General features: G+C 44.2%; 1 protein-coding gene across 2 annotated transcripts in view; it reads left to right on the top strand.

Moving 5' to 3' along the window:
- Positions 1–24,039, top strand: part of LOC124210453 (zwei Ig domain protein zig-8-like) — a 47,185-nt gene that overhangs the window by 11,345 nt on the left and 11,801 nt on the right. For both annotated transcript variants that reach the window (XM_046608511.1, XM_046608512.1), the window contains one exon: positions 15,700–16,028. In XM_046608511.1, the coding sequence (XP_046464467.1) occupies positions 15,908–16,028 (121 nt within the window). In that variant the 5' untranslated portion in view covers positions 15,700–15,907. The remainder of the gene's footprint in view (positions 1–15,699; positions 16,029–24,039) is intronic.

The raw sequence follows: 24,039 nt of genomic DNA, 5'->3' as shown, positions 1-24,039 counted from the left end.
ATATTAGGCGTTTCGACGAGTGTCAAGGGAAAGCGGGTGACTGATCCGTGAAAAGATCAGACAAACCCCGTCATCAAAGAAATTTTCGCTGTTTATGATGAGAGAGGGTGGAGTAGCAGCAATCTGCTACCCCTACCCCTCACCGACTTAATATCCCCAGTGTGTGTCTGTTTGTTCTTTGCCTTCATTTGGCTGTTTTTTCGGGCCCTGGCTGCTACAACTTGTGCAGATGTTTCCGCTTGATTGATTTCTTTTCTTATTTCGTCTTCTTCTCCTCGAGCGATATTATATATTTAATACTTCATGTCACATCTATATCTCGGCTCCTGTGGTCTGTGTGTTCGAGTTGTCTGGCAGAAGAAACTTGCCACCTGGTTGCACATCTCCTATATGTTTGGTCTGACTACATCAGCATTCTTTGAGTGAGTTTGAGAAAGCCTCTGGACAAACAGACTGGCATCGATGCGAGAGACACGGAGAGAGAAAGAGAGAGAGAGAGACAAACTTATTTTCCCGAAAAGAGAAAGAAAAAAAGGGTCGGAGCTCTCGTTAGACGACACCGCGTATATTTAGTTGTGGGGAAACGCAATACTACCCGAGTACTACGATGACTGTGCGCTCGCATGACCGAGCCGTCAGCTTCACTCCTTCAACTCTCTGTCCGACTGGTCTTTCTGGGTGGGACATGAAAGTCCTACACTTTCTCTCTATCCACCACCAATAGCACCAAAAGATGGACGGTGACTGTCGGAGCAACCCGAGTTTTCGGTAGTGCTGCCCAGTAGTTTCAAGAGAGATTTATATCTCGCGTTCACCCGGCCAACATCCATATACACCTTCACATTCTGTCGCCCCCCTCCCTTTTTCGCTTGCCCTTGATAGTAGTATTGAGCATACGCAGTGTATACACAGGACGTCTAATCCTCTTTGAAGCTGAGGAGACTTGATATATTTACGACTCTACACCACCACCACCACTATACGTAATGTGTGTAGAATGTAGATCTTGGTACTCTGTAACGGCTCTTTTTACTTTTCCCACCCCCACCCCACTTATATATACCCTGGGACTCTCTATCTCTCTATGCTGCGTTTGGGTTACACATACTCTGCTGCATCAGACACACTTTCTCCTAGTGACACACCCTTAACTTATTTTGGGTAACAGCAGTCAGTGTGGGCGTTTGAATGTCCATATTATATACAGTTATCCACGCGTGGCTGGGCATCCAGACAGCCGGCTTTGATTATGCCCGCCAATGTTGGTTTTATCAGCCAATCTTGCGGGTTGGGTCTTAGTCATCCAACGTCCTTTTCGCAACAGGGGGGTGCGTTTGAAGACCGAACCAAATGAAACATTTGGCGTCAGCAGCAATAGACGACTTTTACTTATAGGGGCCCACCAACTTTTCTTTACTTCTTGAACCCAAGTCACATTTTAGACTTTCTTTTGTTTTTACTTTTTACTACACCCAAAACCGTGGGATGCAGAGACTTAAATCCGCTGGATAGAAAAGAGAGATTACAATTCGAATAAAAAAGGAGTAGTTGCAGAGTGTACACGGCTGTCGTGGCTAGACATGGAGATCCCCCGACAAACCTTTATATACCCAAAGGCCTACGACGTAAAGTACCAACACAGACTATGTAGGAGGGTACACACTTATACCAAGGAAGGAAAGAATCTGAGAGCGACAAAGGGGGAGACCCAACACGTATTGATATCGATTGATGTAATGAAGTGAGGCAGGAGGATTATTATAATGGAGAGAAAAAAGGGGAAGTGAGGAAATATGACCGTGATGCGGTATCTTTTTGAAGTAGGCTTTGACTACATTTTTTGGGTTGTTGTTGTTTTTTGTTCTTTCCCCCCACAAACACTCCTCGAATGAATAGGCAAACAACAACACGAAAGTAGCACGAACAAAAAAAATATATGCACCAGGGAGTTGCGTGTTGTATAGGATGCCAGTTGATGTGGAAGGGAGACTCAAATACCAACAACAAAAAAGGGAATAAATAAATTTGAAAGAAAAAGTAGGGAAAGTGAACCTGATGGGATCGCATTTATCATCGTCTGTCGCCCTCCCCGTACGTACATAAAAGAATAGCGTAGTCTACGAAGCAGTTGGTCGCATTTCCATTCTATTCGCGCTTGTGTTTTCTGGGTTTTTCACGTCTCTTCTCATGACGATTCATCATCACACACGACTAAAGAAGAAATGTTTCGTTTGTTTTTGTTTGTTTTCTCTCGCCTTTGGTGAACGACGCCCAACAGCCCCACATGCATCAACATTTCTGATGTATGAATTGTGGCCTCTTTACTTATTACCGTCCTCACCAGTCCTGTTTTATTATTTGGTTATTTTCCCTCTCTCGCTGCTGATTGCTTTTTTCTTTTGCCTGCGGATGTTGTTTCTTTTTCTGTAGTGCTAAAACTCGGCGTAATTCAACAGGAAAAAAAAATATAAATTAGACGATATTAATGGCGAGGTTGCCTTAATATTACAGGGAATCTTTTATGGGAAAGGAAAGAGAAGTTCGGGATGGCCCACAACATGTGGAGGGCCGACGGAAGCCTTTCACGTGAATGGCACAACGATTCTTTCCCATTGAAATCCTCATTCTGGCTCGATTTTTGTAATGAAGTTGGGCTTACTCGCAGGCCACATACTAATAGGATCTTTGTTGTTAGACACTGCAAAATAGATGCCAGTGACGTTCGACTCCACGTGTAACAGCTCGCTTATTATTGCGCTGGTGTCGGTGCTCGCAATAAGCCCCGACCGATGTACTACTTTATACGCTATACATCAAATGACACCGCGGGGGTAAAAGTATTTTTATCTGACACTGTCGAGCCCTTGATATTATCTTCGCGGTCACTTGTGTGTATACGTACGACGTTGCAAGGATCAACGAGTTGCCGGGTCTTGCCAACCCTTAACTTTGAACTTTGAGGCAACTTTCTTGTACGTTCGATCGTCAGAAAATGACGCATATTCTAATTGTAAGCTCTCGAGCGTCGGCGCGGGCCGGACGATTCGTAATTTGCACGATGACAATCTACGAGATCCCGACCTGACTTCAATAACCCTGATACATGTCTCTTACTGGGAATTTGACGTCTGTCGTCCCTAAATATTGTTGTATATTCGCATTTGACTGTGTTTACCATTGTGCCCGGGCAGCAAACAAGACGATGGCTTGTTAGCGTGCAGCTCCAATGCTAATACGTAACATTTCCCATGGCTCATTTGCAAAAGCATTGCTCCCGATTGCTTGGGCTATTAGTTTGATGATGATAAGGAATCGTAGAAGAAAAGCCGACCAATCCCCGTACGGACATGTATAGAGAGAGGGAATATTGTTTAACAAATATCTTGCGCTGCCCGTCTATATTGACTACTACCAAGGAAACAAATATACGCGGGACACACGCACGACGAGAGAAAAAGAGAGGCAAAGATTATTTGTGAGACGCAGCAGCAGCAGTAGCCAAGTCGGATCGATTTACAATAGTCTCCAGTGCCGAGTGCTGCGGTCTCTAACGGCTGTTGTTTCTCGTGTGCAATTTGGCCGTCGACGATGGCCACGTCTCACGCGATTCTATACAGCAGTTTACGACATATGGGCCCCATGTTTGTTTGGCTTCTCTATTTTTGATAGACCATAGTAAATGAAGGTTTCCCTTTGATTTTTTGCGCAATTGATTCCCTGTCACGTTCTTATTGGTTTTGTCTTTTGTTTGCGCAATCTGCAATCCTATTAAAAGTTGGCATCGATCGAATTTTACGACGAAGCGACTAAACATCTTTTATTGTTGGAAAATGTAATGAATCCGGTTGGTATAGTAAGGTGTGGTTTTGAGCGTGGGTGCCGTTGTCGTCAATGATTCAAACTTCAATTTACATTTACGGTGGATGTCTATCCAGTACTTGGAAGCGCTTTGTGCAAATCCGTATTATTCAATCCAGCATGTAACTGTCTATCTACGCATAGCACACCAAGTCTTGTGCGTAGGACAGCATAGTGTATTGTGTACACATCAATTAAGGGGGGAAAAAAAGAAAAAAACGAATGTGGAAACTTCGATCATTCCTAATGCAAGACACACAATAAAATGGCGGTGCTGGCGTATTGTGTGCGGTGCTGTTTTTCGTCGAACTAGTTAATAGGAAAACCCAGTCAAGCGGATTTCATTTATCGACTTGGTTTCGCGTTCCTCTAATATTCAACCGATTCCCTGGGATCTTTCTTGAAAAAAAAAATCAAATTGAAATTTGTTCGCTCAAAAATTAGTGCCCTATTATTATGCCAGTTTTTTTATTAAAATTCACTTCCCCCCCCCCTTCTTACGTAGTATAAATATAATGCGTAGCTCGCAATCCTATTAGTGTTTGTTGAAGCCTACCACATCATCATTGTTGTGTGCGTGTGGGTTCTGTACTTCTTCAGAAACGCGAAGAAAAGGAAACTCTTTCTTGTGCAAAATTGAATTGTCCCATCCAACAGCGGAATGATGAGGGCCAAAGGATTTTCCTTTTTTTTTCCTGTTTTCTTCTACAACTTTTTTTTTCTTTCGCTCACTTCTACTTGATTCTATCAAGGCTATTAGTCGGAGCAACCCTGTAACGGACTAATGCAATAGTTGAAGAGTTTTGAGAGCTAGCGGTTGAATCTGAGTCTGCAGTGAAAACCAGTAGAGCAGATTATTGCGTGCTGGTGTGATTCAGTAGGTTTACTAGTAGCAGCAGCAGTCACTGGTGTAATAACTTTGCTGGAGCTATACACTACTTGCGCCTTTCAAAAAAGAAGAATGAAAAAACAAAAAAGAGTCTAGTAGCATCGCCGGCTGTAAGGGCGTTATTATTGCAGCCTCTCGTCCCGTGAATGCGCGTGAAGCTGTCATTGAATCACGCAACTTACATATGGTTTGGATCCAATATGGTTTGAAATGATGACTATGGGGCATCGTCACAGAAACAACAACAGCCTTTTACACTCGTGTATGGACAATGTAGTAATGGACGCAATCGGCGGGGGAAGGCCTTTTGATGGACGTCTCCTTTAAGTGCTAGACCGTGCCCGGCCTCCGTGTCTGCTCGCCATTGTCTGCTCAATTAAACCCACGCAGAAATGATTATATTCTCTCCATCGCGCCTCCTCCCACCCTAGATTGTTTGTTTTTTTGCCGTCGAATGAGTTTCTGCAATCAACTTTGTCTATTCTGAGAATCGTTTTGTCTAAATGTGATGTAATATAGTCACAACTGTGAGACAAGTTTCTTTGGTGACCGTCTGGAAAACGGCCGACCGGTGCGGCTGCAAATTTGAACAGGGAAAGTAAGTCCCAGGTTCCCCAAAGTGGTTCTCGGCCTACCCCAGGTCCCTCAACGGCCCCAACGCCTCAGTGGACCGTTGCTGGAAGGGACAGTCTGTCCCTCCCACCAACATGTCTGTCGTCGATTCACTTTTTTTTTCTTTTTGTAGTTTGGACCTTGTTATGAGGTCCCGTATGTAACGTGTCACTTATGGCTCGTCCGACCCGCCTCCCATTTTGCTTTTGCTGGTTCCTGCTGGACTTATATAGTCCAGTCTTATATACCGTCAGACCCTTCACTCGTGGACTATTGTCTCTCGAAAATGGTCCTCGTTAGATGCGACTCGAAACACAATACGAACGGGGTTCGTGTAAACTCGGGATAGTCCATGAACGGCAATCTCTTTGACGTCAACAAGTACCAACTTGCCAAAGGTCAAGTTACGCTGTTGCAAATTAAGTTCACATTTTCCCCGTTGATTGACAGTCAATGGAAGAGCAGGAAACTTGTCGATTGCGATGAAAAAGTTTATTTTTTAACCTGCGCGGCAGCAATCGAACGATCGACTTTACGGACTGCGTGTTGTTGGACACCTCCCCCGCGAGTTATTTTCGTACATTTCCCCCCTCTTTCATTTTTATTTTTCGATGTGTATCCTTTTTTGTGATAAGATGAGTCTGATTGATGATGATCCCCTCAGCACTGCGCCCAATGCTCAGAGGCGTGTGTGTGTGTGGCGCTCCACGGTCTGTCGCTCTCACGTCGACGACGTGAGTTGTCGCTATACACGGCGGGCGACGACGCGCGCGGTCAGCTCTTCTTTCCCACTCTCCAAACTGTTCCAGTTTCCTTATTTGCTGCTGCGCCGTATTCCACCCTCCGAGCTTCTTATGCCCAGCAAGTCCGTACTTTTTCGAGCTGCTTATGAAACTCTCTTGTTTCCACTCGGGTGACGACGCGGCGGACGCCATCAACTTCTCCCTGGGCGACAACGACGAGTTGTTGCTCATCTTTCTCCCGTTTCTTTTTTCTTGGGGGGGGGCGGTTTGGTGATTTTAGTTTCTTTTTCGGAGAATTTTTCTATAAAGTTTCCAGTTTCAGTCGACAGAGTTGTACAGAATCGACAGACAGGGTGTCGTCGCAACTCAAATGACATTTTCAACTCGAATGGTCGTTGCCATGGCATTTTGCTTGTCCTTCATCTATTGGCACCTTTTTTTTCTTTTTCGAGGAGTCAATCCGCAGCGGAGCAACGACTTTCATTTGGACAGCGAATCAGTTTAGCTGCTGCTTTTAATAGTTTCGGGCGTGTGGATAGGTGTGTGTGTATGTGCGTAGTTTTCAGGAGCTATTTCATTAAGAATTAATCGCGTATTTTTCGGGCGCCTCTGGCTTTATCGATTGGCACTACCAGAAAGCTCTTTCCCAATTTTTTTTTTTTTTTATTAGGATAAAACCCCCCTTTGCCAGCAGGTTGTTTCTCCTTCTTGTAGATTCAACAGTCTTCTTTTAAAGAAATAATAGGGGCACCCAAAATATAACTGCGCCACACACAAGAAAATGTCGAATTCAAGGTGCCCTTAAAGGTTGTGATGATATTTAATGCTAAACAAAATTTTCTCTTGGCGAAAAGCAGCACTCTACTACACACGAGCAAAAAGCCAAAAAAAGGTCCACTGAGATAAACAAACCAAAACAGACGAGGAAATTGGAAAGAACGAAAAAGGAGTCTAGAAGAGAGTCGGGAGATGAGAATGGCGAGAATAATGGTCTAATTATTTGGCGTGATATGTGATATTTAGAGTGGTAAACTTGTACCAATTAGCTGTCGAGGTCTTTAAAAGATATTTTAGGCTAGGCTTTACGTTCGTTGTTTTGGCGTATATTTTTATACATAAAGCTACAAGTCAGATACATAGGGTTTGGGGCCTGGCCACGGCTTCTCATTAAGTTATAGAGAAGACCTCCAACAAGAACCTTGTGAAATTTTTGGCGGTTGTGTTGTACCGTTACACAACCTTTTTATTTTCGTAGCAAGTGTAGAAATAGAATTTCATTAAATCTTAAAAATATAAAAAATCATTAATATATTCAAAAAAAAAAAAAATACGCGAAGCCATTGAGTAGATTAAAAAGCTAATTGTGTAAGGGTTTTGGCTATTCTTTTTGTGGATTTCTCTTTTTTTTTGTGGGTGAGTTTAATGAAAAAATCTATTGAATGATCCCTTTTTCATTGAATCTTTGATGGATCTTGACTGATGTTGGTTCACGTAAGAGATAGGCTGCAAGTCCCTAAATGATCCCTCTACGTGGGTAGGCCCATCCTGGGGAGATTGAATAAAGCCAGGCCGGTAAGACGAAGAACTAACGTGAAGAAAAAAAAAAAAATAAATAAAAAGAAGAAGAAAAAAATGAGATCAAGAAAGTAACGAGAACAAGAGATGACGTCTTTGGTCTCGATATCAAGGGCGAAAATCCCGAGGAAAATTTGGTCGTCGTCCGGAAGACTTGACGGATCGATCTCATGCTTACAAAGCCTAGATAGGAGGAAGAAGAACTGTCTTATAATGTGTGTACATATATATATATATATATATAACCGAAAAAAAACCAGTAGTCGTGTAGTCTACGCCAAAAAGGGATTGGGTATAGTACACTCGAGAAATAAAAGGAAAAAGAAAAAAGAGACAATACAACTCGTAATGTATACCATCCACACACACACAGCCAGTGGTGTATATAATATGGCAATGGGAGAAACTCTCGGTCACATATTATAGACAAGAGACGCATCCGTCAGCCAGCGGATGGCTGCGAAGACGAAAGAAAAAGTCTCTCGGCGTTCAGCAGCAGCAAGAGAAAAAGAGTCGACGCTGTGCCCAACACAAGTCAATATTGAGCTGATGTCTGAACAGAATGAGAAATCCCAAAGAGAACGGGGGTTGGGGAATGAATAACAGTAGGGTGGGGGGGGATATAGGCTTTTATAGGACCCTGAAAAGTTGATGTGGCTACGACGACTCTATAGAAGAAGAAGCAACTCTGTCAAAAAGTGAAATAGTTGTCAAAAGTGGCCACACTTCCGTGATGGGATAATCTGGCTTATGCGTGTCGTCTTTCCCTATTCGCGACTTTTCATCTTTTTTCCCTTCTCTTCGTTTTGTTTGAATTCACGACGACGTTGCGTGACACGCATTTCGTCTTTTTTTGTTGCGTTGTTCCCCATTTGGATTTCGCGCCGTTTTGACGGAGGGGGGACTTATTGGCTCCCACTTTCTGCTTTGGTGGGAACTCGTCATCTAATCGAATGAGAATTCATTTGTCAAAAGTCGAATTTTCGTGAAAAGAGGGAGGACTTGCAGCTGAGAGTTTGACATCTTTAATGGTGGTTGAAAATTGTCGGAAGTCGACCATTTTCATCATCCAATCGATTGTTATTTTCAGTTCCCAGATCTTTTGGCAAATCATTGCTTATCGACGGCGCCCGTTTATTTTTCGATGAAGCTGGAAACGCCCAGGAGTTTCTGTATCGACACACACAGTTCACGACCTGATAGTCGACCTATTAATGGATTCCGTTATCGGTTAGCAGCCCAAGAGAAAACAACATTAGGTAGCCTTCACATCCACATTTATTCCGTCCCCTTGATGTTGATGTTTCCCTGTGCTTTTGCGAGTGTGTCGGTGACATATTGTCATCATTCGTCATCGACGGGATAGCCTACAGCCAAAGCGAAGGGATATTTTCTCTGTCACAAGGCACACACGACACGATAATAGACTAACAGCGAGAGACCCCCCCTCTTTTTGCTCTCTCTCTCTGTACGATGAAGTCAAAATGCCTGCCACCGACACGCAGAATTCTATATGAAAGCCATCCAGCAGTTTTCCGGATGGTTCAAAAGAAAACAACCAATAGCAAATACGGAAAATGTCGTAAAAGAATCTCGTCCGAGTTCTGTACATAAATATCGATGTGCGGAGGGGGGGTTTCTCGTCGCCAGCGATGGATGTCTCTTTTCTTTCTCTCTGTGTGTGTGTGTGCGGATACAATAACTGGACACGTGCCCAGCCTCCTTTACCAGCACAACCGCCCCTGTATTTGACGTTGACGATGAAGAGTTGTCGTGCTCATCCAGATCCCTCTTTTCTTTCCCTTTTTCATTCCGTTTATTTATACTCCTCGTGGCTGCAATTCTTACATATTTATTCATCCACATTTATACGACGACGGGTTATATGCAGTGGTCACTCGAGTTGGCCAACATTCGGATAAGTAATCCATCCGACTCTGTTTGTTTTTGGTTTGGTTTTTTCCTTCTCCCCATGGCCGAGTTGGACCACTGCACTAGACGACGACAGATCATGACATGTTAGTTTTGCTTTTGTTGCCTTAATTCGGCAACCAGGGAGGGGGACACACACAAGTTCAAAAAAATAATAAAATAAAAATAAAAGCCGAGCAATAAACAACACGTATATAACGTGATCTAGAGTTTTCACATATAGGAGAAAAAAGCAAAGTTTTTTTTTTGTTTTTCTTTCTTGAATGAACTTTGCTGGGGTACAGACGCAGTACACATACCATCTGGACGTGTATATCCCCGTGTGTTTTGGATTTTTTGAAAGGAGACGCTACCAAATCCTCTCCGGGTCTTTTTTTAAATGCGTTTTCTCTGCGATTGCCAACGTTCCCCATCCACCCATATCTTGTACATACATGCGTATATAGAGTAAAGTTTGTTTTTGTCATCGTCTTATAGAGGTTGCATGTTCGGCCGGTGGAAACTCGGTCCGTCACGTTCCCAGTAATCCGCGGGCATTATTGAACAGATCGTGACGTTACTTCACATGTGAATCACAAAAACGATCGATTTTTTTTTTGAAGGTGTCTTTTTCTGTCTCGTATACACGACGGCTGCAATATTAACAACGTAATTGGTCAACTTGAAATGTTCACGGGCTTGTCTTTACAGCTAAGCAGGTTTGCCAATCTTTTTCAAATATTCAGATGGCGGGAGAGAAATGCCATCGTTTCCTTAACAATGGTTGCAAGTTTGAGTTTATAATTTTAGTAATAGTCGATGGGAAACTTTTTTTTAGTGGGGGAGGTAGCTGCGGCGATCTATAGTAGTACCACCTCCTGCTCTTTCGTGTGAATACATAGACAGAGATCTACGTGATCGACCACCCCCGGTCCGTCCATCAGCAGCTGGGACCATTAAGGTTAAATGGCCCCTGGAAATGGCCCACTCGCCCTCGCTATTCTCGCCCTCCTTCACTGGATGTTGATAACGTTTGTTGATCCAAACGAAGGTTTCCATTGCTGCCCGTGTGTACACACACACACACGGGCAGCAACACATCCAACAGGAGTGAGAGCGTGGCGATCGATGAGCGTAACAAAAACAGCCAGGCGTCTTGTATCGTGCCTTATCTATCCTCTCACTTCCACAGCTATAACTAGCGGGGCACACTCGATCCCCATGCCGGATTGAGAGGTAGTGAAGTAAAACCCAAGTGAAATTGATCTTTTCGTAGAACAGTATCCATTCTTCTTCTTCTTCTTGTGCGCTCTCTCCACTCTATTCTCCGTTGGCTCCTAAAGTACAAAGGGAGGGGGAGATGCAAACGATTACGACGACGACCAAATGTGTTGAAAATGAGGCAGAAGGAAAAACGATCAAATTTCCCAACGACAAATAAATTGAATCGGGTTCCATAAATCTGATGGCTCAGACTTTTAGATGCTGGGCTGGAAGAAAACAACCAAAAACAAAAAAATAGCCGGACGTGAGAGTGAAATCAAGTTTTATCGCCGTCATCATCGCGATGGCGTAACGCGCTCTTGACGAATGGACGATGGTCTATAGTGAATTAGCGATCTAAAAGAGTCGAGCCAAAGTTTGTTGTTGACGTACGAAAAAAGAGACGGGTCATATCTCTCAGAATCTTGTAGAATAACTTTTCTCCATTTTGAAGGAAATCCATTTTTGTCCGCGTAGGATATTTGCAATGCAGAGCTCATGCTCATACAGAGACGCGCTTTATCGGCATTCTTGCGCAACTCAAAGGAGAGAGGGCAAAGGCTAATAATGCAAAGTTAACGGAAACGACTCGTCGTTTCAATGTCCGTCAAAATTCAATGATGGCCCCTGGCGTCTCCCGGCCACACGCGCGCACCATACAAAAGATCATGCATGGATGCCCAACAGAGAGCATATAGATTTCTATATAAAGTTGAGATGGCGATATGATTATTTTCGTGCAGCACACACACACACAATGATGTTGCGATGTATCTAAAGAAGGGGGGATGATGAGATGTCGTTCTCGTTGACTTTCGACGAAGACGCACAGTTTGCACAGATCAGACAAGACGCTGCAGTCTGCTGCTGTCAATTATCTCTAGTGGGGCCTAGCCAGTTTGGTGAAAATGATAAGACGACGACGACGACGGTAAGAGACGGCGGAGCGCCAAGATTGTCAGGACCAGTAGCGTGTGAAGTCTTTTTCTACCTCCTTCACCGTCATCATCTTCTTCAGTGCCTTATTATTCTGGCGTTTTTATTTTTTTTCGTTTGACTGGTTGCTCAAATGTTTTTTTTTTTATTTTATTTTATTTTTTTGGCAGGATATAATTTATTTTTGATTAAATTTATTCCGGGAAGAGAGAGCTGAGAGATTAAGTTGGGTTATGTGCAATACTGGATGTTTGACTGGTTGGGATTGATATATCGTGAAAAGGTTACGAAATGGTGGGGACCAATCAGTCGTTTACTGTTCGTGAGTGACGTCGGACTTTGCTCGGTCCCCCACCCCCTCCCAACGGGAAACTGGGAGGAGAAAAAGGGAGGGTGGTGACGGACCATCACGGAAACAGGTGCTGTCAATTCCGGCTACTCTCTCTAATGTGACTGAGCTGCTCGGTGAACGTCTTTTACCTATCGACCAGAGTATCCGCCTCGTCTCTTATTTATGTACGAGTGACACACAAACTCTGTCTGGCGTTTCCTTTTCGGTCGGTTGTGTGCCCAAGTCGTTTGAAAGCAACTTCCATATACCCCCGTGTGTGTGTTTGTGTGGAGTAGACACCGTCGTCCACGCAGAACGCGGGAGTGTACGGCAAATAGTATTCTAAATGTATATATAAATAAACACACACACACAAGCCTACGTCCGTTGGCGTCCTTATATACCATCTGGCCAATCGATCCGCTCCGAACCGAACAGCCGGTTCTCTATTTCGTTTATTTTTCTCTCTCTCTCTGGCGTGCGCGTCTTGGTTATGTATGGGACAGCTTTCGCGTCCAGCGTGATGGTTCATTCTCTCCTTCTCCTTCTTCTTCTTTTATTCTTTTATTTTCTTGTAACTTGTATTTATTTTGGCGTAGGCATATACAACAACAACACCACCCTGGGTCCCTTTTTCTTTTCTTTATTATTCCGCCTGTAAATTATCTCCAGCGGATCGGATGGAGAAGCTATTACTGCGCCCAGTACCTTTAATAGAGATGCTCTTATTATTTATCCGGCGACAGCTTCGCCCAATTTTCTCTTGATGATGGTAATTTTGACTAACTGGATTTCTCTTGCGACTATCGAATGTATTACTGTGTGTAGATGCATTCATACATTTCTTTTCGCCCTCTTATCTTCTTTTCTCTTTCGCTCGGCTCTTTTTTTTTACGTCCGTGAATGATGGCGTTGCCAAATTTCCCGCTCTTGACAGCCAATGATGTGTGTGGTTTCAAATGGGCCTGATCGCCATTTTTCATAGGGGCCATGAATGACTGACTTGTAAGATATAGTCATATAGAGGCGTAGAGAGAGAAAGAGATTTTTGTTGCCACTGTCAGCCGATATCATTTTTTGTCAAGTTTGGCCTTTTCTTTCTTTTTTTTTTGTGGTTCTATCTGTTTTATTGATTGACGAATGGGAAATAAGGGGGAGTCTACATTTTGGCTGACTGTCACCACGTCAGCGCGCCTTGTATTTCGCTCCGACGAAACAGTCGGCCAGCAGGACGCGGGTGTTGATTCCGCTCTTGTTTTATTTATATATTACTAGTTGGAGTAGTGCACATTGTCCGTGTGTGGACTGTTGACTAGACTTTAGTAGACTACTCGAACTCGGGATCAGCAGACTCTTTCTCTGCTTAGCGCCAATTCACAATGGCGGGTGCTGGACAAACTGGACCGGCTGCTGCTGCTGCTGCTGTTCTATTCACGTAATTAATTGAAACGCGGATTACCTCTCAATATGTTTAGGTTCGTGCTCTTTCTAGCTCTCTCCTACTATTTGTCAAGTTTTCTTTGAAGTCGTCTCCTCGTTGTTATTGAAAACTTGGGAGAGGAGAAAGTCCTTTGAGCCGGCCACCAGGGAGCTGCTGCTGTGCCGGCTAGAATTTAGTTATGCGTCAGACAAATAAACAAAACTCAAGGCAGGGATTTTTTTTTTCTTCTTTTTTTCACCGTGAAATACCGTGAATCTTCTCGCGCGCGCGTCTGTCTGTGTGTGTGTGTACGTCTTGTTAATTCCGAAGACGGTCTCTCTTTGGCAAATTCAATCTGAAAACAAAAAAACGTGCAGCCAGCGAATTATTTAGACGACAGAGGAGCTCCCCGCCCTCGTGAAAGGCGTGCACAGATTTCTTTAATACAACACAATTTGGCCAAATTGAGCTCTCTCAAGAAAGATAACAAAACAAAAGATGACACGAAAAAGCTAATTGCCAGCTAACGGGTGGTACCTCCACCCGTGTAGAGTGTGTACAACTTGAATAGTGCCGGGCAGTCAACGCAAGAAAGTTGTTGCTAGTTACCTGGCGACGACACACGAGCTTGTCTTTCAATCTCCATTCGAAATTCCCGCCAGGAAAAAAAGATGAAAAAAGTGTCAGCGGGCTTACTGTATAGGCTCGTTACGTCATTCCACGTCAGTCGCACTAAGGATCCGAAAAACTGGTCCTGGTATTGATTGTGTAGACCGTCTGATTATTCGTTTCTTACTTTTGGGGGTTGAAAAGTTCACAAGGCTCAAAGTGCAGTTGGGTAAGAAAAGAAGCACCCCCCCCCCCTCCTACCTACTAGTCTCTATATAATACCTGATGGCAGCACATTTGTATAAGTGGCTTAATGCAGTAAGCATGCGTCTACTCTGGCAACGTGTGATGATGCTGATGTGCCTTGATGCGGTCCATCCTCAAAAGTTTTCTCTGATGGCTTAATTAACGAGCTGCGCATAGCTGCTACCGACCCGCGCGTCTTGACGATCCTGCTTTACCAGCTGTAAAATCGCTTCTTCTTTTTCGGGGTTGGATTTTACTTTCTTATTCCCGTCTCTATCCACTTTTGAATCCAACGCTGAGCTCCACGTGTCTGCCAACCTCCATATTTGAAAGGGGAGGGGGGCAACTTATACCGACGATGTCAAACTTTTCTTCCAGCTGCTCTATATAGATCGTTTCTATCCAATCAGCACGCGTAATCAAATTGATGATTTCGTCCTGATCCCTGCTGTGCTGTGTGTTGGTTCCTCGTCGGAAAGTTTCTTCTTCTTCTCCCCCTGTCAAAAGCTTTGATAATGTTCTAATAATAATATATCTCTAGTTACCTGCTAGGTCGTTGACTCGAAGACACGCAGCGCTTGTTAATAGTGTGTGCTGGGTGGGGAAAAACAAAAATTCCTTCCGGGAATCCCGCGTTCACGTTTCACCTGCTCCACACCCCCCGTCTGGCAAAAGTGGAATGCACGGGAGAGTCGTCGTCGTCGTCGTCGTAAGAGTTGTTTGGCAGAATGTTTGTTATTCGACCAGCTTTTATTTGAGCCGAGACGCGCGAGCCACGGTTTCCGATGTTGGGATTTTTCCCATTGATTACTTTCACCCGAGCGAATATCTTTCATATATAACATTCTCCAACTGCGCCTGCAGCCTCGTCTCCGGTGTCGGGGATTTATACCAAATTGCGACGACGACGACACCCGCCGTAAACAGAGTCGGAATTGCGGAAAAAAGACAAGAGAGAACAGAAACGTGAGGTCATCAAACGCCGGTCGTAAAAGAAAAAAAAAAAAGGCGACGACGGCCAAAATAAGACGATGGCAACAATTGGAAACGTTTGCAACCCTCCCGCGGGCTCGTTTTTCTTCCTATAGTCGCGGTGGCTATGAGGAATCTTAAGGTTTTGACGACCCTAGTCTGTTATAGTATAAAATCTCTGACCCCCCCAACTTGTCTCATTTTGTATAGAGCCAGAGAAAGTGCCTGGCTGGCTGTTTGTGCAAGTCGTGTCACGTGATTTATTGTGCGACTTGTCGCTGGCGAAAAATAACTTGTTTATTTAACACATAATTTCTCCTTTGTGATTTGGCAGGAGGATTTATTTGCAGCTGGCCGACTTGTGACAAAATACTCAACGCCGGCCGAGTTAGCTGTGTGCTGCGGTTCCACCCCCTTTTTTTTGTGTGTGTTGTTGCTCTTGTTGATTATACGTGGGTGTACATCATCCAAATAAGGCCGGCGAATAATTTATCGTCCAGAGTGCGACAGTGGACAAAACCAGACGTGAACTGCAGACTGAAATGATGCACTGCTACGTTAGGAGAATGATCTTATTCCGCCATCCGGCCGCAACTTTCATGCTCTATTCAGGACTCCTACTCGTATTTTTCAGCATTGCGAGGGCCAACTCCAGCCAATCAGGTAAGCGCCTCCTCTTTTGCAATTTCTTACCCCCTTTTTTGTGGGGGGTTGTTTGATGGGGTGACGTGTATAAATAACGTTCAGCTGTTGACATGGTAACGCGGATCACTAAAGTACGCATATCAATCTTGTCGATTTTGTCAATGGAATTCTGTTAACAAGTTTGAAAGGCGCATCAAAGCCAAGGTGAAAATAGGAAAAAAAAGCCGCGAACGGTTAATCAGGGTGTGTATAAAGAAATCCATTTTCCCAGCTGGCTCTATATTGTTGACGGACATTTTCTCTTTAGACTTGTTTAGATTTCTCTCTTTTATTGACTTGTTCCACTTTCATTTTGTTCCATCTGCAGCAGCTCTTCATCTAGTTTTTCAGAAATTCCCAGTAGTCCTCCCGTGGCAGACTCAAATTCTCTTTTTATTTTTGCCACGCCGACACGACGCCAGAATCAACAAAACGACTGACGGAATTTAAAAGAAAAGAAACAAACAAGAAAAAAACTGTTTGATCAGTGTCTTGGATTCTCTTTTCTTTTTTGTTTTGAAAGAGTGAGGGACGAACGCGAGTCACGGATATTAAGTGCATCAATACTGTAGGCAAACGAGATGAGTTGAGCGCCTCCCCCCCCCCCGTGTTGTGTTGTATTATGCGTTAGGCCAACCGCGTAGGAATGCATTAGGTTTATAACCTTAATGGATTCTCCCGACGAGACCCTGTGATAACACCGTCGGAAAACTATAGTGCCAAGTCGAGTTGATGGAAAACGTATACACACTGGAACGACTCGAGCTGATTGTTGGCGTTTCAGCCGGCCGTATGTAGCCGAAAAGGAGCCGGCGGCCCAGCGTTTGTCTTGGTAGTGACGTGTGTAAGTGGTTGGGTAAAGCCGCAACCCCGAACAGCTGTGTCGTAGTCAAAACACGAAGCGGGGCGCAGTGCAGAGAGAGAGAGCTATATACTCCCTTTCGAGCTGATCTTTGTGTGTGTGTGTCACACAGGCTCGTTTACATAACGCGTGGGGGTAGTCCCACACAAAGGTCATTGAAAAAAAAAGAGCCGACATGAAAAGCCCCATTCATTTCTTTTGTATTTTCTCCTATCCCAGCCGGATTTTCTCCTACGTATTTTGGGAATTTCATTTCGGCGATTCGCTTTCGTTATTCTATGCTAATTTTTTTATTAGCTTTCCCCTTTTTTTCCTGCACCGGTATAAAGAGAGAGAGAGATCTGCCCGGGATGAATGAAACAAGAAACAATGGGCCAAAGATTTTCAAGTGGAATTGCAAAGAGGATTAAACGCAAAAAAGAGCTGATCATGGCTTTTTCTTTTTGAAACTCTTAGCCGCATTGTTTGTTGCTTTAGGTTTATTTAACTCGCCTTTGCTCTACGCCGAATAAGTCGGCATTTAATTGCTGCTGTGGATACATTTCGCGTATTGCGACTGCTAATGAACTGTAATGAATGCCCTTCTCCACTCCCCGCTGCTGCTGCTGCTGGGCTGTCTACAAATTCTGGGCTCGCAGAGATTGATGACGAAGTCTACTATTTGGTTTCCAATATAATCTGGCGATAATGATGGAGTTTTCGGGAGCAGATATTTAGCGTGCAGCGATTTTCTTTGGCGGTTTGTTTTGACATTCAGGCAATGGGCGGGCTGCGGTTGCCATTATAGAAAATTCGCCCACGAATGAACTTGTGTAATTTTCAAGTCTGAAATAACTGACGGCGCCGAGTAGAAGACCAAGTCATCAGGAAATTCAAACGCAACGTCATTAGTCACGAAAGTGCTACGGGTCGCCAATAATGCACACACAAGTATATACGTATGTGCTGTATACGCTTTAGCTGCTGCTGCTGCCTGCATGTAGACTGCTGCTCGTCCTCACCACAATCCAGTTGGGCTAAGGCAGGCAGAACTGCACATCTAATATACTCCGGCGGAGAGGGGGGGGGGGGGGGGCGACATGACACGACATGACAGTGCGCTGAATTATCGATCAATGCGGCGGCGTCGTCGTTCCCTATACATTATTATGCTGAAATATTCCGCACTTTTTTGTTTTTTTGCGGGTTATGTTTTATTATTAATTTGATGGCTGGAATGTTTTATTTGAGGAACCAATCGTCTTCGCTGGCTATATACACATTGGTGTGGCATTTTATAGGACCCCTCCGTCGTATAACTCGTTTTTTTGTTCTTTTCCTTTTTTGATTGCGTTAAAAGTCGTAGAATCGTTAACTGCGTGCATCATCAGCAATCCAGCTCCCGGCCGTGTGTTGTCATAGAAATCACGAGGTCGTCAGAGCGACATTATCATCGTGTGTGTGTGTTTAATGGACTTTTTCTCCTTCGTTTTTTTGGCGACCGCAGCACACGATCGGAATGGCTCTACATTTTTATTTGCTCGTATCATTAACTCACGAACCAACAGCAAATTTTCTCGACTTGATCTTTTTTGGCTGGCCCTTTTTCTTTCTTTTTCGCTTTTATGATTTTCTTGTTTTGCCTTGTAATGACCAATGCGTCCTATAAAAATGGCGCCCTGGAATCAAGTCAAAAGCCCAGTCGACTGTGTTATTATTATTATTTTTTTGTTTCCCTCTCCACGCAATATTTTGATAGCATAGACTACACCATATATAGACTGCATGGGTCATTTGATGCTTGTGCAGATACATTATATCCAGCGGGAAGTAACTCTATACATGTATTACTCTCTGCGCCGTGTTTATAGTACGTACTACATTTATTGTTTCTTGATTGTACTGATTTAGTGGTGGTGGTGGTGGGGGGCTGCTTCTTTTTCCTGCGCTAGATTCTTCGTCGGGGTTCGTGTGTAGACTGTGGAGGGGAATTAGATGACTCCTCTGAGAATTGGCGACCGTGTTAGTGTGGAGAGACACGAGAGGAAAAACACAGCCATCGTAGTACCTTCTCTCTCTTGGTAGTTTTTTTTTCTTTTTAGCTTCTTCTTCTACACTATACATGAGTCGGTACTACTCTTCGGTCATTCTCTTTGGTCACTCGATCGCTTTCTACCTTCTATACGTGGGGGCACTCTTTTTATTTATTTGCTTTCCCCCCTCTGCTCTCGACAAAGTGCACCGCGACTTTGATGTCACACGAGATCTTCTTATTTTTTTGTGTTTTTTACTACATCCAGCCCCAAATTTTCTTTAGCTTATTTTTATTTTTTTCGGTATATAGAGGGGTTGATTCTATTTCTTTGACTGGTTGGGGCGAGCTCCCATTCTTTGGGAGTCGCTGCCCCCAATGGACTCATCTGGGCGCGTGCCACGCACTTATTATTACACACAGGCGGTCTTTTTTTTTGTCTCTCTTTCTTTCTTTGGGTTGACAAGTACATCAGCTATTAGTTTACTAGCCGAGTTTAGTGTGTAGTCGATAACTAAAGCGTGAATGGTCCTTCCCACCGAAATAAAAGATGATGCAGTAGTAGTATTGAACGTTCCGCTTCTTGTTCGGATGTCTGGTGGAAGAGCAACAAACACGACAGGGAAAAAAAGATGTCATCGTTTTGTTTGGTTGTGGAGAGGGTGGCCGTGTTTTACGCTGGACTGGCCATCTCATGTGTACAACCAGCATCCCCATGTTTTGACAAATGGATGGATGGCAGTGACCAAGCCTCTGCTGCTGCTGCTGCTGATGTCACATTTCCCCTTTTTGTCTCTTTGCCTCTTTATTAGCGTCTGATTTATATTTCTGTCGTGCCCTTTTACGGCTGCCCGGTTATGACTGCCGTGTCCGTCATCAGCATTCTTCGGAAAAAGGGAAAAGAAATAAAAGAAGGACTCTAGGAAAGAATAGACGGACCGGTTGACGCATAGAGAATGAACCAAGGCGAGTTATTAGTGAACCAGACAATGTCTGGCCTTGGGAGCGGAAGAAGCAAATGGAATACAGATGATGTTATACCGTGTAAGAATTGAGTGAGGTTTGTATACTACATATCGATGCTGCCCTCCTAGTCAATTCGGGTTGCCTTACCACCACTACCACCCGTGCACCGGTGAATAACTTTAGATAACACTTTCATCAAATGTCAAGGTGTCGGGACTGAGCTAGATATATGGCCGGGGGGACCTTAAGATATTTATAGAGCCCACGCCCCGTTGGCTTGGTATAGTCGATGAACGCAGCACCAGCTGGCCTCGCCCGTTGCCCAATTTCGCAGCAATAAAAAGAGACTCGTCGTATAACCGGTCGCACACAACATTCCTCTGCATTGCTTTTTTTCTTATGCAACTTTGACTGTGAATCAAGTCACGGCGAGAATCCACCCGCGATCGTTGGACTTTAAGTCATTTATTTTCTTATATGGTCCACTTGTCTCGACGTGAGTCTAAATGGATTGACTGCTGCGCTCATTATACACCCCGCACTGCAGGCCAATAGCTTCAATCAGGGTCTTGTAAAATCCAGGGGAATTTCGATTTTGTTTCTAATCTGTTTGTGTCTCTGAGTGACGGGTATTACCTCGACTATGTTTGCTAATAATACCCTTAGATGGTTTGGGAGGGGGGGGGGACTAGAGAGCCTCTGTGTTTTGACTGGGAAGCGAATGTCAAAGCAGCTTTTCCTTATCTACGCATTACGATCCTTATGCGCTGTCCACTAATGTGACATGTTACGTACATTTTACAACGATCCACATCCAGTCTGAGGTATATTGTAATTTCGACGACCAGCTTGACACGCTATCCCTTGTTTGTGAGTGGGTGGACTGGCCGGCTCCTGTCCGGCACCAATCTAAAAGCAAAAAAAGGAGGGGGATCTATTCCGGTGACTGTAATTCCTAGCAGCGTGCTCACATTCAAATATTCCCGGTTTTTTCTTTTTGTTTTTCTCCCTTTTTTCTCCCTGGGTTTACATGGGGGCAGTATCCCCTCAACGACCGGCTAGCGTGTTGCATGACATCAGATGGTAACAAGCCAGCGGGGGACTAGGTAGAAGTATATTGGATGTTTGGCGTACATCCACGGGCACGAATAATCAAGCGGATCGAATAAAAATAAATGGATCTTGAGGGGTGAATATGTGGGCGGTTGAGTCCCACACACTCTCCACGCCCTGACCCCCCGAGTGCTATATATACTATGAGGTGTAGTGTAGTGTACACATACAGTAAATGTGGCACAGAAAATTCCGAATGCCCCCACAGCTATATAGCGCCACTACCCTGCGATTAGGACTGCGTCAAGGTATATATACAACATCAAGTATGTAGCCTTTATACAGTATAAATATATTTATTGCGTCGGCGACCGCAACGGAACCCCCTCCCCACGCCCTATCAATTGATTGAAGAGGGCGGGAGCATCGCGCCACGGTCCGGGTGTTTTTCCACCAACCACACACACAGGGCCACAGTAAAAACCTTGGCCTTTTTTTTCTTCTCGACAGACAGATAACTATGTTTGAGGATCAGAAGAAAAGAAAAAAGAAAAACTAGTCCGTGTCAATAAATAATCCTTGCGTGTCGCTTGCGGACATTATCAAAATTAATTTGCTATTTTTTGTTTTGTTATCAGCTGGTTTCTCATTTTTATTTGTTTGATTTGTTCATGGACGGGTTGGCCTTGGATCTGATATGCGCCCATCATCAAATTACGCTAAAATTTCGCGAATGTCCCTCAATGGTTTTATTGTTTTATTTTTACGGCAGTTCGGGGGGTTGGCTGCCGAACATTGCGGATGTGCTGTTAACAATTTATAGGCTAACTGGATTAAGATTGACGTTACTTTGGTTAGATATAGTACTCTTGGTACAACTGCTGACGGTGATGAGACGTTACTCTGGCTGCGCACTCGCCGCCGTTTTGTGGTTCTTATCCCGGCGAATCTTGATCTACCGGAGTGCATAGAGGATGCGTTTCACAACACAGTAATCCTCCTACTCAGCACCACTTTCTTGTATATAGCTCTTTTTTTTTTGTTGTTGTTGTCGTTGACTGCTGTCGACTTGCGGAACGCTGTCCGCTAGCTCTCCATTTGTAATGCCCGGGCTCGCCTTTCTCTCTCATTTCGATTCTTATTCGTGCGGGCTGTCTAAACGTCCCCACAGTCTCCGCCTCGTGACGGTTGGCCCGGTCACGTCGCCCCAGCTCTTACTCTCTCTCTCTCTCTCCTGATAATGAATAGTATATGCAGTCTAGTATATCTAGTATATATACGCAGAGGAGTCTAGTCTCGCCCGCTGGAATTTACGGCGGAAGTGTGCAACCAGGCGGATGCGCGTCTATTTTTTTTCTTCCCCCTTTTTTCTGAGCTTCGTTGCGTTGCTTGTGCGTAATGATATCACCACTACGAGGAATACAGAATACGTGCTATAGGACGATCTCTCTGGTATATACTGTTGGCTCCCCTTTTTTATTTTGGTCTCTGCCTCAGTGAAATCTGTAGAGCAAAGAAGGTAATACGCTTCATTAACTTGAACTTTTGAGTTTTCTCTCGAGGGGAAATCTCGCCAAATTGAACACAGTTGGCGGAGACGTTGTTGTGTATAGAGAACAATAATCCTCGAATAAATTGCCCCCCTTTCGATCGCTGGTTGGTACGAATCGCCTCTTATTACGCCCAGGAAAAAAAGAATTTAAATTTTTTCCCCGTCGAAATTTGTCATTCAATTAACTTTTAACATTTTGTCAATTTTTTTTATTATCCCACGGCGGGACGTTTGATCTGCGTTGGAACTTAATTTTGGCTGGCGGGCTGCAAAAAACCAATGGTCCTCGTGAATAGATTTGATGAATATGCACGACTAATAAATGTGTAGATATACACGATGGCTCCCGGTAATTCGCTTAGATGCCGAGCAAACGACAGCGAAAAATAACAAAAAGAAACGGGGGTTATATATCGTTCTTCCCAAAAAAAAAACAAAGCAACGGCGAAAAGAACAGATAATCATAATAATGGTATTATGTGAAGACGATGAGAGAAGAAGAAATGGAGCCGGAGAAAAGAATAATAAAAAAATCCCCCCTTGAGTGGGTGGGTTGAAGGGGGGGTTAGACTATATATGTACCGTGACGCGTCGTTCATCATCTTAGGGAGGAGGGGGGCCTTTAGAAGAGCCTGTTGTGTAGACTTTGGAGAGACGATTGATGTTGCGTGAGTCGTTGGACGAATAATAAGGTCGAGCTGCTGCTGCTGCTCTCCCCATTTGACGCCCTCCTCTGATGACGGTGGACTCTCTTTCTCCCGCTCTCTGTTATTTAAGAATTCTCGGGAGAGAGAGTGAGAGAGAGGCAAGGAAAACAGAAAGAAGATTATTGGACAAAGCCGTGCGGCTTTTAAATGACGTCCCATCCGGCACTCTCTCTCTCTCTCTCCTCTATGCAGGACTTCCTTTCTCTCCCCTCTCCTACTTTTTGTTGCCTGGATGCTGTAATCACGGTACCAAATCAAGTTGATGGTCGTGGAAAGGCGCAATCAGGTTTTCACTCGTCGAAAAAAAAGAAAAAGAAAGAAAGAAAGAAAATAGCCCGGGCTCATCAGCTGGGCGCACCGGCGCCATCCATTCTCGTGAAAGTGTTGGAGTGACCTGAGGCACGCGACCAACACTTTTCCCGTCGTAGTTTTTCTCTTTTTTTATTTTCTTGGACACGATTTCATCGATTTCTTTTCAAGACAAAACAAGATTGGCTCTCCCCCGTGCGTCAAGGAGGAGCTATCTTGAAACGAGAAACACACACACACACATTGTGAGTGTCTCTCTCTATCGCCAATTTTTCATCCGAATTGAATAAATAATTTGTAAAAAGAAAAATCAAAGGAAATGTCAAACTGCTCGAGCTTTAGACTCTTTTTTTTCTGTCGACACGGCTGAGTTCTCCAGGGTGGCGCCAGGCCACACAGATATCGAACGCAGATATATATATATAAATTCGTCGAATGCATCGTGAAAGGGAAGCGACAGATATCCCCTCTTTCAGTCCAGCCATGCAATCATCTAATCATCCAGCCCACGTTATACCCCAAGAGAGAGA

The sequence above is a fragment of the Daphnia pulex genome, chromosome 2, assembly GCF_021134715.1.
Source record: "Daphnia pulex isolate KAP4 chromosome 2, ASM2113471v1".
NCBI classification, from domain to species: domain Eukaryota; kingdom Metazoa; phylum Arthropoda; class Branchiopoda; order Diplostraca; family Daphniidae; genus Daphnia; species Daphnia pulex.
This window is presented reverse-complemented; position numbering and strand designations above follow the sequence as displayed.